The sequence below is a fragment of the Geospiza fortis genome, unplaced genomic scaffold (genome assembly GCF_000277835.1).
Source record: "Geospiza fortis unplaced genomic scaffold, GeoFor_1.0 scaffold466, whole genome shotgun sequence".
NCBI lineage: Eukaryota > Metazoa > Chordata > Aves > Passeriformes > Thraupidae > Geospiza > Geospiza fortis.
The window spans coordinates 179,525-193,022 of NW_005054699.1; the positions used below are offsets into that span (position 1 = coordinate 179,525).

General features: G+C 48.3%; 1 protein-coding gene across 1 annotated transcript; it reads left to right on the plus strand.

Annotated features, from left to right (window-relative positions):
- The first annotated feature begins 6 nt into the window (after positions 1-6).
- Positions 7-11,658, plus strand: THUMPD2 (THUMP domain containing 2). The gene is made up of 10 exons (XM_031065204.1): positions 7-54; positions 1,160-1,575; positions 2,863-2,940; positions 4,463-4,515; positions 4,823-4,910; positions 5,890-5,961; positions 6,097-6,165; positions 6,632-6,746; positions 9,366-9,483; positions 10,968-11,658. The coding sequence occupies exons 2-10, from the start codon at positions 1,165-1,167 to the stop codon at positions 11,383-11,385; spliced, it is 1,422 nt and encodes a 473-aa protein (XP_030921064.1). The 5' UTR covers positions 7-54; positions 1,160-1,164; the 3' UTR covers positions 11,386-11,658.
- Positions 11,659-13,498: the final 1,840 nt, after the last annotated feature.

The following is a 13,498-nucleotide window of genomic DNA, read 5'->3' on the forward strand; positions in this document are numbered from 1 at the left end:
GCCTGTTCCTGCTGCTGAAGAAGCACAGCCCGCTGCCCGTGTCCGGGAACAGAGGGACGGACACGGGAAGCCTTGGTTTGAGTCCTGGTTATAACATTTGAAGTGTTTAGGTTTTTACTGGTGGCTGTAGTTCAAGTTGACAGTAATCGATTCTAAAGTGTCTTTCACCCACGTGTGTTTTCAACATGTTTTTGACCTGAAAAGGGCTTTTAAATTGTTTTCAATAGCTACTTTGCAGCCTGTATTCTGCTGGCACTGAGTATATATGTGTATCTTAGATACTCTCTCCCCTGCCTAGCCCCAAAAAAGAGAATAATACCCCACCTGAAAACCAGCATTCAGCCCTGGATCTCTTGTGTTTATTTTAACAAGAAGTCTTATTTTCTGTTAAACAAAGTGAATCCCGATCTATATATTGTGTCAATTTACTCCTAAGTACACAGCTTCCTTCTAAGTCTCAGCTCCTTTGGGTCATGCTCTCTGTCAGTGTTGGAGTGAGAATTTCAAGTTAGATGGATTGATTTTTATCTGGAAGATTACCTTCAACTTTGAGGATGAAATTTGATCATGAGTCTAAGTTTTTAAGTGATAGCTAGAAAGACCTTTATTTTTTTTCCCTTGACCAGCTTTGATGTATTTAAGTGAAATGGCCTCTCTGTTCCTCATGCCTCTCTTGTGGCTAGCTTGGGACTGCCCACACATGTAGGTGTGTGTTGCAGGGTTGAAGGCACAGTGATGAATGGGAAGCAGAAATTTTCTTTCTGAAAGAATAAACTTGATTGTGCCTGAGATGACTCAAAGTAATTAATGTTTGTATCTGTCTTTCAATTGTGGAGAGTGTTCTGCATCTCTTAAGCCTGGGCCAGGTGCTTTCTGGGGAGGGTAGCATGCTAGGCTGGTGCTCTGTCCCTGGAAATTACTCTCACAGGTGCTCTGGCTTTCTACAGCTGCTAAGTTCTTGTGCATAATTCAACCCTTCCATGATTTAGTCTTGGTTATGCAGAGCTGGTAATCAGAGGGGTGCCTGTGTGGCTCCTGGTGGGTGCTGAGAGCTCAGTTGTGCCTGCGATTCTGGACTCACACATGAATGAAATCTGAACACAGGGAAGTGAAATGCCAAGGCTGAGGTACTTAACCCAAAACTGCTTTTTTCTTCCAGGGAAAATGCTTCATGATATTAAAAGCCTTGTCACTGAGGACCCAAAATGCTGGCTGGATATTATCTCTGTTTGGAAAAAGCTTCATGGACACAAGGGGAAAACAGATGATGGCTCTATAGAAAATGCATTGGCTCTGAAGAGGAAGTCAGAAGAAGAGAGAAATATTGCAAGTAAAAGGCAGAAAACAGAACAAGTGAGGGGAATTGTGTCTGAGGAGTGTCAGGTGGGAGCTGGGGAGACCTGTGAGGCGCCAGCCAGAATGAGCAGGCGGGAGTGCTGGACTGAGAGCAGGACTTGCTCAGAATTGCCTTCCAGAGGCAGTGCAGAGGATCCTGCTGCCAGTGAGGAGCTTGGCTTCAGCTTCAGAGTGTCATGTCGCTGCAGTGGAGCGATTGCCAGAATACTGACTTCACAGGTATGCTGAGGTACCTGCTTTGAAAGAATTCAGCAAGGGTGAACAGAGATGTGTAGTTTGTTTGTCATTTCAGATGTAAGCTTTTTCTGTATTTTCTCAAAAAGCCCTTAACCTGCATTCACCTTAAACAAGTGGAAATACAAATGCTGGTTTTGATTTCTGTGCACTCTTACCCTTCATGTTTTTCAAATCAATACCTTTTGTTGAGGAAAAGCAAAGGTAAGAGTTTGGTGTTCTGGGCCTGTGGAGGCTGAGGAGTGATTGGATAATTTACAGCTCCTTGAAAGGCCATTGCAAGGACTGTGGGGCCAGACTCCTCTCAGTTGTGCAGTCTGGACAAAGGGGTAAAAGCCAGAACTCACAACTTCAGTTGCCTCTGGTTGGGTATTGGGGAGAATTTGTTCTTCCGGAATACAGCCCTGGGGGTCTTGGGAGAAGTGAAGCTTGGTCCTTGGGAAAGAATAGTGGCATGCAGTCCTCCAGGGCTGTATTCCATTCAGCCCTCTTCCCGTCTGGGCAGGTTACTCTTACTGGAAGGTGTCAGTAGTTTAGATTTTTTTCCTACTAAAGCTAGTACTTTGGTGAGGTGAGACACATGAGCTTCCCTACGAGGGAAGTGTTTGCCTAAATCTGTGCTGTGTTTGAACCTATACTCTGAAGGTAATCGGAGCTTTCTATATGTAATGAAAGCATTAAAACTGTGAGTTGTAGTTGTGCACTTGCAGGTTTTCTGTTGGGTAATCTGCCTTAGAGCCATTGGAAGTATTTTGTGCATGTGACTAAGAATTCAAAAATGGTGGCAGTCACAGAATATTCTGGGTTGGAAGGGACCCACAAGGATCAAGTCCAGCTCAAGTCAATGTTTTATTGTGACTTGGTCAGGACTGGAACTTCAGCCTCTCCTCTCTCGCTGCAGCTGAGCATTGGTTGTTTGCCTTGTGCTGTGTTTGCTTTGCCCCTTGCTCACCTGCTCTGCCCTGTTGTACCTCCTCTGCTGTGAGTTGTGTGAGTTACTCTCTTAGGCATAGACTCTTCCCCGAGGTTTCTGAGGGTTGTCCACCCAAGGCTGTGTTCTGCAGTTTCCCCAGCTCTGTGTTTTTTTGTGCCTGTGCTCTGCAGTTTGCCCAGTTCTGTGTGGTTTTCTCGTGTCTGTGCTCTGCAGTTTCCCCAGCTCTGTGTTTTTTGTGCCTGTGCTCTGCAGTTTCCCCAGTTGTTTTTTCTTGCCTGTGCTCTGCAGTTTCCCCAGCTCTGTGTTTTCTCATGCCTGTGACTGTTCTCCCCTCGCAGGAGGTCGGCAGAGCCCTTGGCACGGCGCTGGTGAAGCAGTGCGGGTGGCGTGCTGATCTGCGGGACCCTGACCTGGAGGTAGGGCTGCTTGTGTGCCTGTGGGTGCTTCCAGACTCACCCTGACACCTCTGCTTTGGTTCTCTGCTCCCTCTGCACGTGGGACCATGGCCTGTCCCTGCTGGTCTTCCTGCTGCTGAATTTACCTGCAAATCAGCATGTGTGTAGCCCTGGTGTGTGTGTGTGCCTTCCAGAGCTCTGCAATGAACCCCAGCCTGGCTGGGGCTGCCTGCATGGGAAGTGAAGGATCCCCAGAGGATCCAGCAGGATCCAGCACCCTCAGACTACTGGGCTCTGTGTGAAAATGGAACTCACCTGGGCCATGGGGTGTCTGTGAAAGGATCTCCAGAGGAGGAGTTTAAGGATCCAGCACCCTCAGACTGCTGGGCTTTGTGAAAATGGAACTCACCTGAGCCATGGGGTGTCTGTGAAAGGATCTCCAGAGGATCCAGCAGGATCCAGCACCCTCACAGATGGCTGGACTGTGTGAAAATGGAACTCACCTGAGCCATGGGGTGTCTGTGGCCTCTGGAGGGGAAGGGAGCAGTCAGCATGGGCTGTTCTCAAGGAGACGGACTTGAGAATATCACAGACAAGGCCTGGGAGAAGGGTCCCATACAAACAACAAACAGCTCCCTTTGTGCACCCTTGCTGGTGCAGCTGCCTGGAATCCTCCCAGAGGACTCCTGCTCCTGACAAGGAGTGTTTCTCCAGGGATGTTTGTCCATCCCTGCCCTTGGCTTGTGGAAGCTGCTCTCAGCTCTGATGCCCAGAGATCCCAGACCTGCAGAAGCTCTGGAGTTCATTTCCTGGCACTGGTGCCCACACTCAGCACTATGTACCATGTACAGCTTTGGTGAGGTTCACGTGCACCTCCTGTTCTTGCTCAGATTTTTGCTCTGAAGCTGTTCAAGTGCTGAGGACTGGGATTTTCCAGCATTGTGTTTCCCTTTGTGCTTCCTGGGGGCAGGGATTGCAGTCATGCAAGACCTGCTGGGGAGCTCAGTCGTCTTTTGGGATGTTCTCTATGGGACAGCAGAACAATTTCTTGTAGCTGCCTACAGCTGCTTGTTGTTGTTTGTTTTGGGTTTTTTTGTTTGGTGGGGTTTGGTTTGGGTTTTTTTGTTTGACTTTTTTGTTTGTTTTTTTTTTGTTTAGTTGGTTTTTTTAAAATGTTTATTATTTTGTTGCTAGTATACAGAATAATGTTCTCCCACTTGTAGTAAATGGATTTATAACTAAACATTCCTATGCTGTGTTAAGGAAAAATAGGCCCCCTTATAAATTTAAGTGCTTGCTGATGGATTCCTGGCTGACAAAATACCCCTCAGCTTGATTAAGCATTAAATCATCTGTAAAGTGGCATTCAGATCATCTAGTAGGATGTCTTCCAATTAATTGTTATTGTTTATACTATGTATTTTTGTTCTTAAAAACTGAAATCAGAAGTAGAAGCATCTATTTCTGGTTTAAATGACTTAAAGCTATTGTCATGTCAGTTTGAGACTTTAAAATGTTTGGGTTGTGTTTTTTCCTCTTCTAGATCTTTGTACATCTTAATGACATTCACTCTGTGGTGGGGATTCCTCTTTTCAGGTAAGTGTTCTCCCCACTGGTTTTGTCATGGCAGTATCAGAACAGACAGGATTTGTAAATCTTGCTATCCATCATGAGTATTTATCTTTTAGTTTAATAATCACTGTTGTCAAATTAATCTTGTGGTCTGCCTGGGCTTTAAATGAACACAGAGACCAGACTTTGCAGTGAGTTATGGTTAAAAGCAGACTTCTCTGTCTCTCAGGAGATCTGTCCAGTTCATTTGTTCTTTGACATCACATGGGCTTTTCTGGGTGGTTCTGCTGCTGTTTTAGTTAATTTTTTGGTTTTTTTTTGCTGTCTGCAGGCTTCCATTGGCAAACAGAGAGTATATCAGAAGAGCAGGACTGCGTTCAACAGTGGCATGGGCCATGGCATCTCTGGCTGAAATTACGGTCAGTGAATGTTCCTTGCGAAGAAATGGGTCCTGAATTAAGGCAATAGGGTGCTGCTCATGGGCTCTGGGGCTGGAGAGGAGTGGGGTGGTTTCAGTGCCCCATTCTCCCCACTGGCTGTGAAGGATTGGAGTCATTTCAGTGCCCCATTCTTCCCATTCACTGGGAAGGAGTGAGGTGATTTCAATGCTCCATTTACTGGGAAGGAGTGGGGTGATTTCAGTGCTCCGTTCTCCCCACTGACTGGGGAGAAGTGGGGTGATTTCAATGCTCCATTTACTGGGAAGGAGTGAGGTGATTTCAGTGCCCCATTCTCCCCATTCACTGGGGAGGATTGGGGTGATTTCAACGCTCCATTCACTGGGAAGGAGTGGGGTGGTTTCAGTGCCCCATTCTTCCCAATCACTGCAAAGGACTGGGGTGATTTCAGTGCTCCATTTACTGGGGAGGATTGGGGTGATTTCAGTGCTCCATTTACTGGGATGGAGTGGGGTGATTTCAGTGCCCCATTCCCTAGTGCCTGTGACAGGGTCTGCCATGCCTGTCATGAGTGTGCTGTCACCTGCAGTTCAGCCAGGTGTCTGCTGTAACTCCAGGTGCTTCTCAGCAGGGCTGGTAATTCTTGTACAGATACATGTCTAAGTGGTAAGATTTTTTCTGCTGTTCTGTGACCATGAAAAAATGAAACATTGTTTGGTGTTGTTTTTCAAGGAAATGTGATCTCTTTTCACAGTGGTACCAATATCTATCTGCAGTCCACTTGTAATATTTCCTCCTGAATGTCTCCTCAGGGCTGTCTGCAGTGAAGCTGTTGGTGCTTTTCACTATATTCCCTTACAGGCGAGTTTGGCCACGGATTATCAGAGATTCTTAGTAACCTGTGCTGGGTTCAGTGGGATTGTGCACACCCCTCTGTGAGCTCTGTCCTGAGTGAGGAGTCTGCCTTGCTGGGGATGCAGTAACCCCTCTGTTTTTGTAGGCTGGTGCCCTTGTGCTGGATCCCATGTGTGGGCTAGGAACCATCCTGCTGGAGGCTGCCAAGGAGTGGCCTGTGAGTATCCCAGCCCAAGCTGCTGGAGTTTCCCTCTACAGGGAAACTGGTACTTGTGGGACAGGGTTTTCTCTCTGCCAGTTGGGCCAAAGCCCATTGCTGCCTGGAAAGGTGAAACCAAACCAACCTTTCTAGGCAGCTGCTAGAAGCGTTTCAGTACAAAGGTTCCCCCAGATGAATGTGTCCTGCAGGCTGGTGCAGCTGGTGAGTCCCACTGAGGGTTTGTGTGAGGCAGCCATGAGCTTGTGAAGCTTCCTGGGCTTGTCCTGGGCTCGGAGGAGTTGGTGTCATGGGGCACTTGTCAGCATTAGGGGCAGTGGGCCTGGCTGTACCTAGCTGGGGTCGTGCTTTTAGGACATGTTTGTGGTATTTCTGTCATTTCAAGTGGAGACAGCACATTCCTGTGATCATTAATATTTCTGAACATTGAAAGAGTGGAGACAGCACATGCTTCTGATTATTAATATTTCTGAACATTGAAAGATTGCAGACGGCACATACTTCCTCCATTCCTCCATCCTCTGGATTGTGAATTGCTTTGTGTAACAACAGCAGATGTCCCAGGAAGGGAGTTATCTTGCAAGAGCTGTGCAACAAGGCAGTTCGAGAAGGGTTTATGAAGTAAAGAACTGGAGTGTTCACAAAATTACTTTTCTGTCTCTCTGGACAGGAAGCCTGCTACTGGGGTGCTGATATAAGTGAGTCGCAGTTAGAGGGTGCAGATGGCAATATCAGAGCTGCAGGCTTGGTGGATAAGATTGAGCTGCTGAAAGCTTCTGTGACAGGTATGTCTGTGGGATTTCCAGGTGGATTTCTTGTGTTTCTGGGATTGTACAGGTAGGTTCCCCTGAGGTGATACGTTGCAGAGCTAACTCCCAACAAATAGCTGGGTGGTGACTCTGGGTGGTGACTCTGGCTAGTGAAGGGATAATTATTTGTAATTCCTCCCTGCTGCCTGCACCTGGAACTTTGATAAGAATGAAGTCAGCAGAAGACAATAAAAATTACAATTGTCTGCCATGGACAGTAGTTGTCTCTCTTCATGGTAAATGTGTGATTTACCACCACAATACCATAAATCCGATGTACCATGTGAGAGTTCTTTGTATCTTAGTGGAACACAGCCAGGACAAATCCAAATGAAGTGCAGCCTGTAAGTTAAATTTACCAGGCGAGTATTGGTGAGGACACATTAAACTGAGCTGAATTGTTCATGTTTTGCAGTAGGAGTATTTTGAATGATGGTTCCCTTCTCCTGTAAGAGGTAATCTGTTTGCTCTTGATTTACAAGCTATTCTGTAGAGAAGGAAATAATTTCATGACCTTATTCTGGACCTCAGAGTCTGAGGCTAAATTATGCCAGTATGAAATCCATGACAGGCAAGCTGGCTGAGTTTCCCTGTGCATGAGTGCTGAAGTGTGCATATTTTTTTAACTTGCAGTATTCATTTCTTACTGGGATGGCAAGAAACATTATTGATTTTTTTATAAAAATGTAGGTTTATTTCTCACTTAAAAGCTGTGTTTGACTTTGATTTCTAGGATAATGGAAGGTACTTAGCTGTCAGGTTTTCTAAACGGAGCAAGTTGGTGTCTCCATCATTGCTCAGAAGCTGTCATTTCTGCATGTCGTGAGCAGGGCTGTAGGTGGCATGTCTTTTCATTTGCAGATAAAATTGACACCCAGTTGTTGTGCTGCAAGTGTTGACCCAAGAATGGTCCAGGAAACATCTCCAGCTAGCTGTGGAAAAGTTGGCATAGAATCTCAGCAGAGTTTAGGTGACGAGGGGCTGTTGGAAGTCTTTAGTCCTGCTGTCTGCTCAAGGCTGTGTCCAGTGAGTTTGGAGTACCCTGAGGGATGGAGGACCCCGGGGTCTGTGCAGGAACCATGCCTGCTGGCCTGGACAGCCTGGCACGGCATGGAGGGACCCCCAGGGTCTGAGGAGGGACCCCTGCCTGGCTGCACAGCCTCGCACAGGATGGAGGGACACTGGGATCCCAGCGTGGCCTGCACAGCCTGGCATGGGATGGAGGGACTCCCAGGGTCTCAGGAGGGATCCCAGCCTGGCCTGCACAGCCTGGCACAGGATGGAGGATCCCCGGGATCCCAGCCTGGCTGCACAGTCTGGCACGGGATGGAGGGACCCCCAGGGTCTCAGGAGGGATCCCAGCCTGGCCTGCACAGCCTGGCACAGGATGGAGGATCCCCGGGATCTCAGGCTGGCTGCACAGCCTGGCACGGGATGGAGGGACCCCCAGGGTCTCAGGAGGGATCCCAGCCTGGCCTGCACAGCCTGGCACAGGATGGAGGATCCCCGGGATCCCAGCCTGGCTGCACAGTCTGGCACGGGATGGAGGGACCCCCAGGGTCTCAGGAGGGATCCCAGCCTGGCCTGCACAGCCTGGCACAGGATGGAGGATCCCCGGGATTCCAGGCTGGCTGCACAGCCTGGCACGGGATGGAGGGACCCCCAGGGTCTCAGGAGGGATCCCAGCCTGGCTGCACAGCCTGGCGCGGGATGGAGGATCCATGGGATCCCAGCCTGGCTGCACAGCCTGGCGCGGGATGGAGGATCCATGGGATCTCAGCCTGGCCTGCACAGCCTGGCACAGGATGGAGGATCCCCGGGATCCCAGGCTGGCTGCACAGCCTGGCACAGGATGGAGGGACCCCCAGGGTGTGAGGAGGGATCTCAGCCTGGCCTTCACAGCGTGACACAGGATGGAGGGACACCAGGGTCTCAGGAGAGACCTCGGCCTGGCTGCACAGCCTGGCATGTGGCCAGCCTTCATCAGGCAGAGTGCTGCATCTTCCTTAGGGGACCTGACCTTGGCTGGGATGCAGAAGCTCTAAGGTGACCCTTCAAAGGCATGAGCTCTGACAGAACCCAAGTGGTTCTGGCTGTAACCAGATTCCTGGGGGGAGAAAAGGGCCATGGAGGGGAATTGAAGGCGGCTCCTTGCCATTCATACACATGCACTTGAACATTTGCACTGAGTAAAGTGCTCACAAATGTAGCTCTTCTTTTGTGTTTTGCTCAATGACTTTCACGTTTAAGATGTACTGGGTGTTGAGAGGCAGCAGTTAATTTGGGACCATGCATTGCCCTAGGAGAGTCTTGCTGCAGGGGCAGACATCCTCAGGAGCAGAGACTCTGCAGCCTGAACGGTGCTGCCACACATTTGTCTCCTCCCAGTCTGCAGAGGGGTGGTGTCTCCATGGTGGAGTTCATGAGGGCAAGTGCAGAAGGAGCTGTGAATCTGCATAATCCAAAATGTGGATTGTGTGAATGTGCATAGCCCAGAAAGAGCTGGCAGGCAGTGTTGAAGGGGGAACAGGGGCAGAGCTGCTGTGCATTTTTCACACAGTCAGACATAAATAAAGACCTACCTTTATTCTGCAGCGCTGCCATTGCCTTCAGAAAGCTTTGACAGCGTTATTTCGGATATTCCATTTGGGAAGAAGTTCAAGACCACGAGTGATGCTCAGCTCCTACCAGATCTTCTCCAGGAAATGGAGAGGTACGTGTGGCTTTTTGAGGTTTGATGGAAATGCCATGATGGTTTGTGATCTGAGCATTCAGCCAGCTTCAGATCTGCTTTGTTCCATAGTCTCCAGCTCTGTAGTGTGACCCTGTGCAGGCTGTGGGGGTCTCAGCCCATTACTTGTCCCTTGGAGGCTGTTGTGTTGTGTCTTACCAGCTCTGAGTGCCAGTGGCAGCTGCCAAGGGAGGCTCCTGTGTGAGCCATGCTCACAAATGCTCTTTGCAAGGCACGATGGGGAAATGTTTCTGAGCCACACTCCAGTGTGGCAGAAAGGAGAAGGAGGAGAGGTCTATCTGGGCAAAGTTAAAGCATGGCCAGGTAAATAAAGCTGTAATCCTTTTCTAGTTGAGGCCTGCTTGTATAAATTCATAGTCTTTCCTTTTCTACAGCCCAGCTTTGACCAGCCTGCCTTGGCAGGAAGGATCTCAGACTAGAAGAAGGGGCATGCATCGTCCTTGCTGTCCAGGAATGCCTCACTAGCAGCCTGGGCTGGTTTTAGGTGTGTTCTTTCATCTCTTACCATGTCATTTGGTGGCAGAGTTGGGCCAAGCTGATATCTGGGCTGCTTCCAACAGACAGGTCAAGCCATCTTCCTCTCTACTTCTTGCCTGCAAAGAAGCCCTTTCTCTAGGACTGCTCTTCAGCAGGTGTTGATCTCACTCAGCCAGTGCAGGAATGTGGTGGGAAGGGGACAGAGAAGGTTGCATGGCTCCACAGAATGGGGTGGCCATCTTACTGTGCTTGTTTTCTGGCCTTATTTGCTCTATTGGTCCATCCTAATTAAAATATTCCCTTAGGAAGGTGGAGATGAGGAAGGGGCCATGAGAGCCCCACCAGTAAAGCTGTTCAAACTACTTGCTGTAAACTGAATCAGGACAATATTTCTTTTTCCCTTCTTTTAAAGCCTCGTGTAATGTTTGGACATTTACCTAGAAAAATTAATTGCAAACATTTATTAATTTTCTTCTTCTTCCTGAGTTTGAAAGCCATTAAGGATCAGTGGAAGAGGGAAAGTTCCAAAAGACTGTTTTTTGAAGTTTGCAAAAGGAAGAGCCACTTTCAGCCCTTGCTGCACTGGGAGGCTGTTCCTTTGCAATCTCCAAAAACTCTGGGCTTGATGGTGCTCTTGATCTTTGAAAGAGTGCTGAGGGGAGTAAAAAATTAGTCCCTCTTCCCTGCTAACCCAATAGAAAGAACTGCTAACATCAGAAATTTCGGAGTCAGGACAGGGCCCTGTTCTCCCATTTAGAAATAGGTAAGAAGATCAGGGATTTAATCTCCTCTTGGAGATGCAGCTCACTGAGTTGAGCCGGGACACACTCAGAATGCAGGTGGCAAAGTGTCATCTGAAGTGTCATCTCGTGTTTCATCTGAAGTGTCAGCAGTGGCAAAGTTCTGCACAGGTAAAGGGATGTCAGGAGGGATCAACACCTAACCTTTGTTTTTCCTCTGATTGCCAGAGTGCTTCGTGTTGGAGGGACCCTGGTGTTGCTGCTGAGCCAGGAGCTCCACAGACACGTGGATGGTTTGACCAGGAGTGCTGGAGGTGACCCTGCTGAGGCCTCTGCTGACAGTGACAGCAGAGCAGCTCCTGCACAGGCCATGGATGGTTTGACCAGGTGTGCTGGAGATGACCCTGCTGATGGTGACAGTGGAGCAGCCCCGAGTGTGGATGGGAATTCCTCCTCCTTGGCCCAGGGAGGTGGAGAACCCCTTCTCAGCAGACATTTCGGGTCTCTGCTGCCAGAGGGTGTCTATGCCGTTAGCCTGGGCAAGACTGATGCTTTCATACACAAATACAGGAAGGTGTCTGGGACTGGGAGCTGTCCCAGTACTGGGGCACTCCCTGGAGCTGGGAGCTCTCTGGCCCTGGGCTGAAGGGAACTGGAATGCTTCGGGAGCAGCAGGGCAGGGCTCGGTGAGGCTCTGCTGACAGACACACCCACTGCCATCCCTTAGGTTGCCTCACATTCCTGGCATGTCCTAAAGGCACTGTGCTGTTGTGTCTCTGGTTTTTAGGAGAGGTGGAATGTGACCGTGTTCACAGGGGTCCGAGGATGAGGGAAGAGACGAGGATCTGACTCCATGTTTCAGAAGGCTTGATTTATGATTTTATGATATATATTGTATTAAAACTATACTAAAAGAATAGAAGAAAGGATTTCATCAGAAGGCTAGCTAAGAATAGAAAAAGAAGGAATCATAACAAAGGCTTGTGGCTTGGCCAGAGAGCCTGAGCCAGCTGACTGCGATTGGCCATTAATTAGAAACAACCACATGAGACCAATCACAGATGCACCTGTTGCATTCCACTGCAGCAGATAACCATTGTTTACATTTTGTTCCTGAGGCCTCTCAGCTTCTCAGGAGGAAAAATCCTAAGGAAAGGATTTTTCATAAAAGATGTCCGTGACAGTGGAAGATGCCAGTTCTACTGTATTGGATATAGTGTGTTGTGATGTGGCAGAGTCCTCAAATCCTTGTTTAGGCAAAGCTGCTCAGTATTGGGAAGAGTTTCTGTAGGAGAGAAAGTCTTGATTTGCAGAACTGCAAACCCAGATGTGATAGCCCATGATCTTTGGGCTGTGCACTCCAGCTATTCATTTCAAAGTAATATTTAAGCTACAGCTTTGTCTATTCTAATTATTCTTAGTGTTCAGGTTGTTCTTAGGTGGAGGATAGGCGAGCCCCCTGAGATGCTGAGCAGGAAGGGAGGCAGAAGGAGAAGAAGCAGCACTGACAGTTGGAGCTGCAGCCAGTCCCAGGCCCTGGGCCCCAACTCTGTTTTGTGTCCCCTGGGTCCTCCCTGCTCTGCCTCTCCCCCTCTCTCCTGCACTTTTGTGACACCTTTTTTTCTCTCCTGTACCTTTTCTTTTCTCTTGGTTCTTCTGTCCCATCAAAATAGGGCTTTTAGAACTGTACCAGCATTAAAGAAAGGGCCCAAGGCAATGCTGAAATCACTCTCCTTTGGGTTTTAGCATCCTTTGTACAAAGGTTGAGATAGCAAAAACCAAAAATCATTGCACATTTTCTGTGAGAACTAAACATAAAGACTTCTCACTGCTTTCCTAAGCCATGCAGGAACACTGGAGGCCTTTTGGGAAGGGAAAATTACTCTAAAATACATTTCTATATGTTTCTGTGTCGACCTTTTTACTGAAGATCCCCTTAAAGAGCAGAGTTGGGTTTAATAATGTTGTTTTGTTGACTTCAGCACTGTTTCTCTCAAATGTTTTTACTGAGAAAAGTATAAAGTAGGACTATATTTGCATTTTCAAACACACTTTTCTGTCCTTAAATATCTTGTAGTTGTTAATGTGTATTTTTGCAGCTGTGCAGTCTATGATAAAGACTTTCTTTTGAAACTCAGCAGCATTTTGGACTAAAGCAAACTTTGTTATTGTCCTAGGGTGACGTTATGATGCTTGTATCCCCATCCGTGTGTTCTGTTTATGCTGGATATCATGTTCTGTGCCTTCAAGACTGGCTCTGAAGAGCGAATGTTTTGGTTTGGTTTTGCTATCAGCCGCTCTCCCACGGCTGGCGGGACACAGAGTCAGGGCAGGATATGGGTGCTGCTTTTGCTTTTTGCTTTGCTCTTGTTTCTGCTTTGCTCCTGCTTTGCTCTTGCTTTTTTGCTTCTGCTCATTAGTTAGTTTAGCTAAGCAGTCCAGATTTTCCCTGGACTGTTTCTCCTTTCCCTTTTTTGGACCTACTCGAACCTGCTCCGGACTGGGACCTGGGAAACACCGAGAGTTTGCACCTTGCGGCCTGCAGCACCTACCCCATCACAGGACGGACTGATAACAGAGCGACCACCCCCAAGAGAGACTTTCTGAATTTGTCATCATTTCAGAGTGGTGAAAGAGTGGTGTCACCTGGTATTGTTCATTGTGTGCTGGGGGTGCTGTGCGCCTGTTAAACGGACAGGTTCTTTCCACTTATCTCCAAGGAATCCTTCCCAACCTGGTTAGGGGGAGGGGCCATGTGG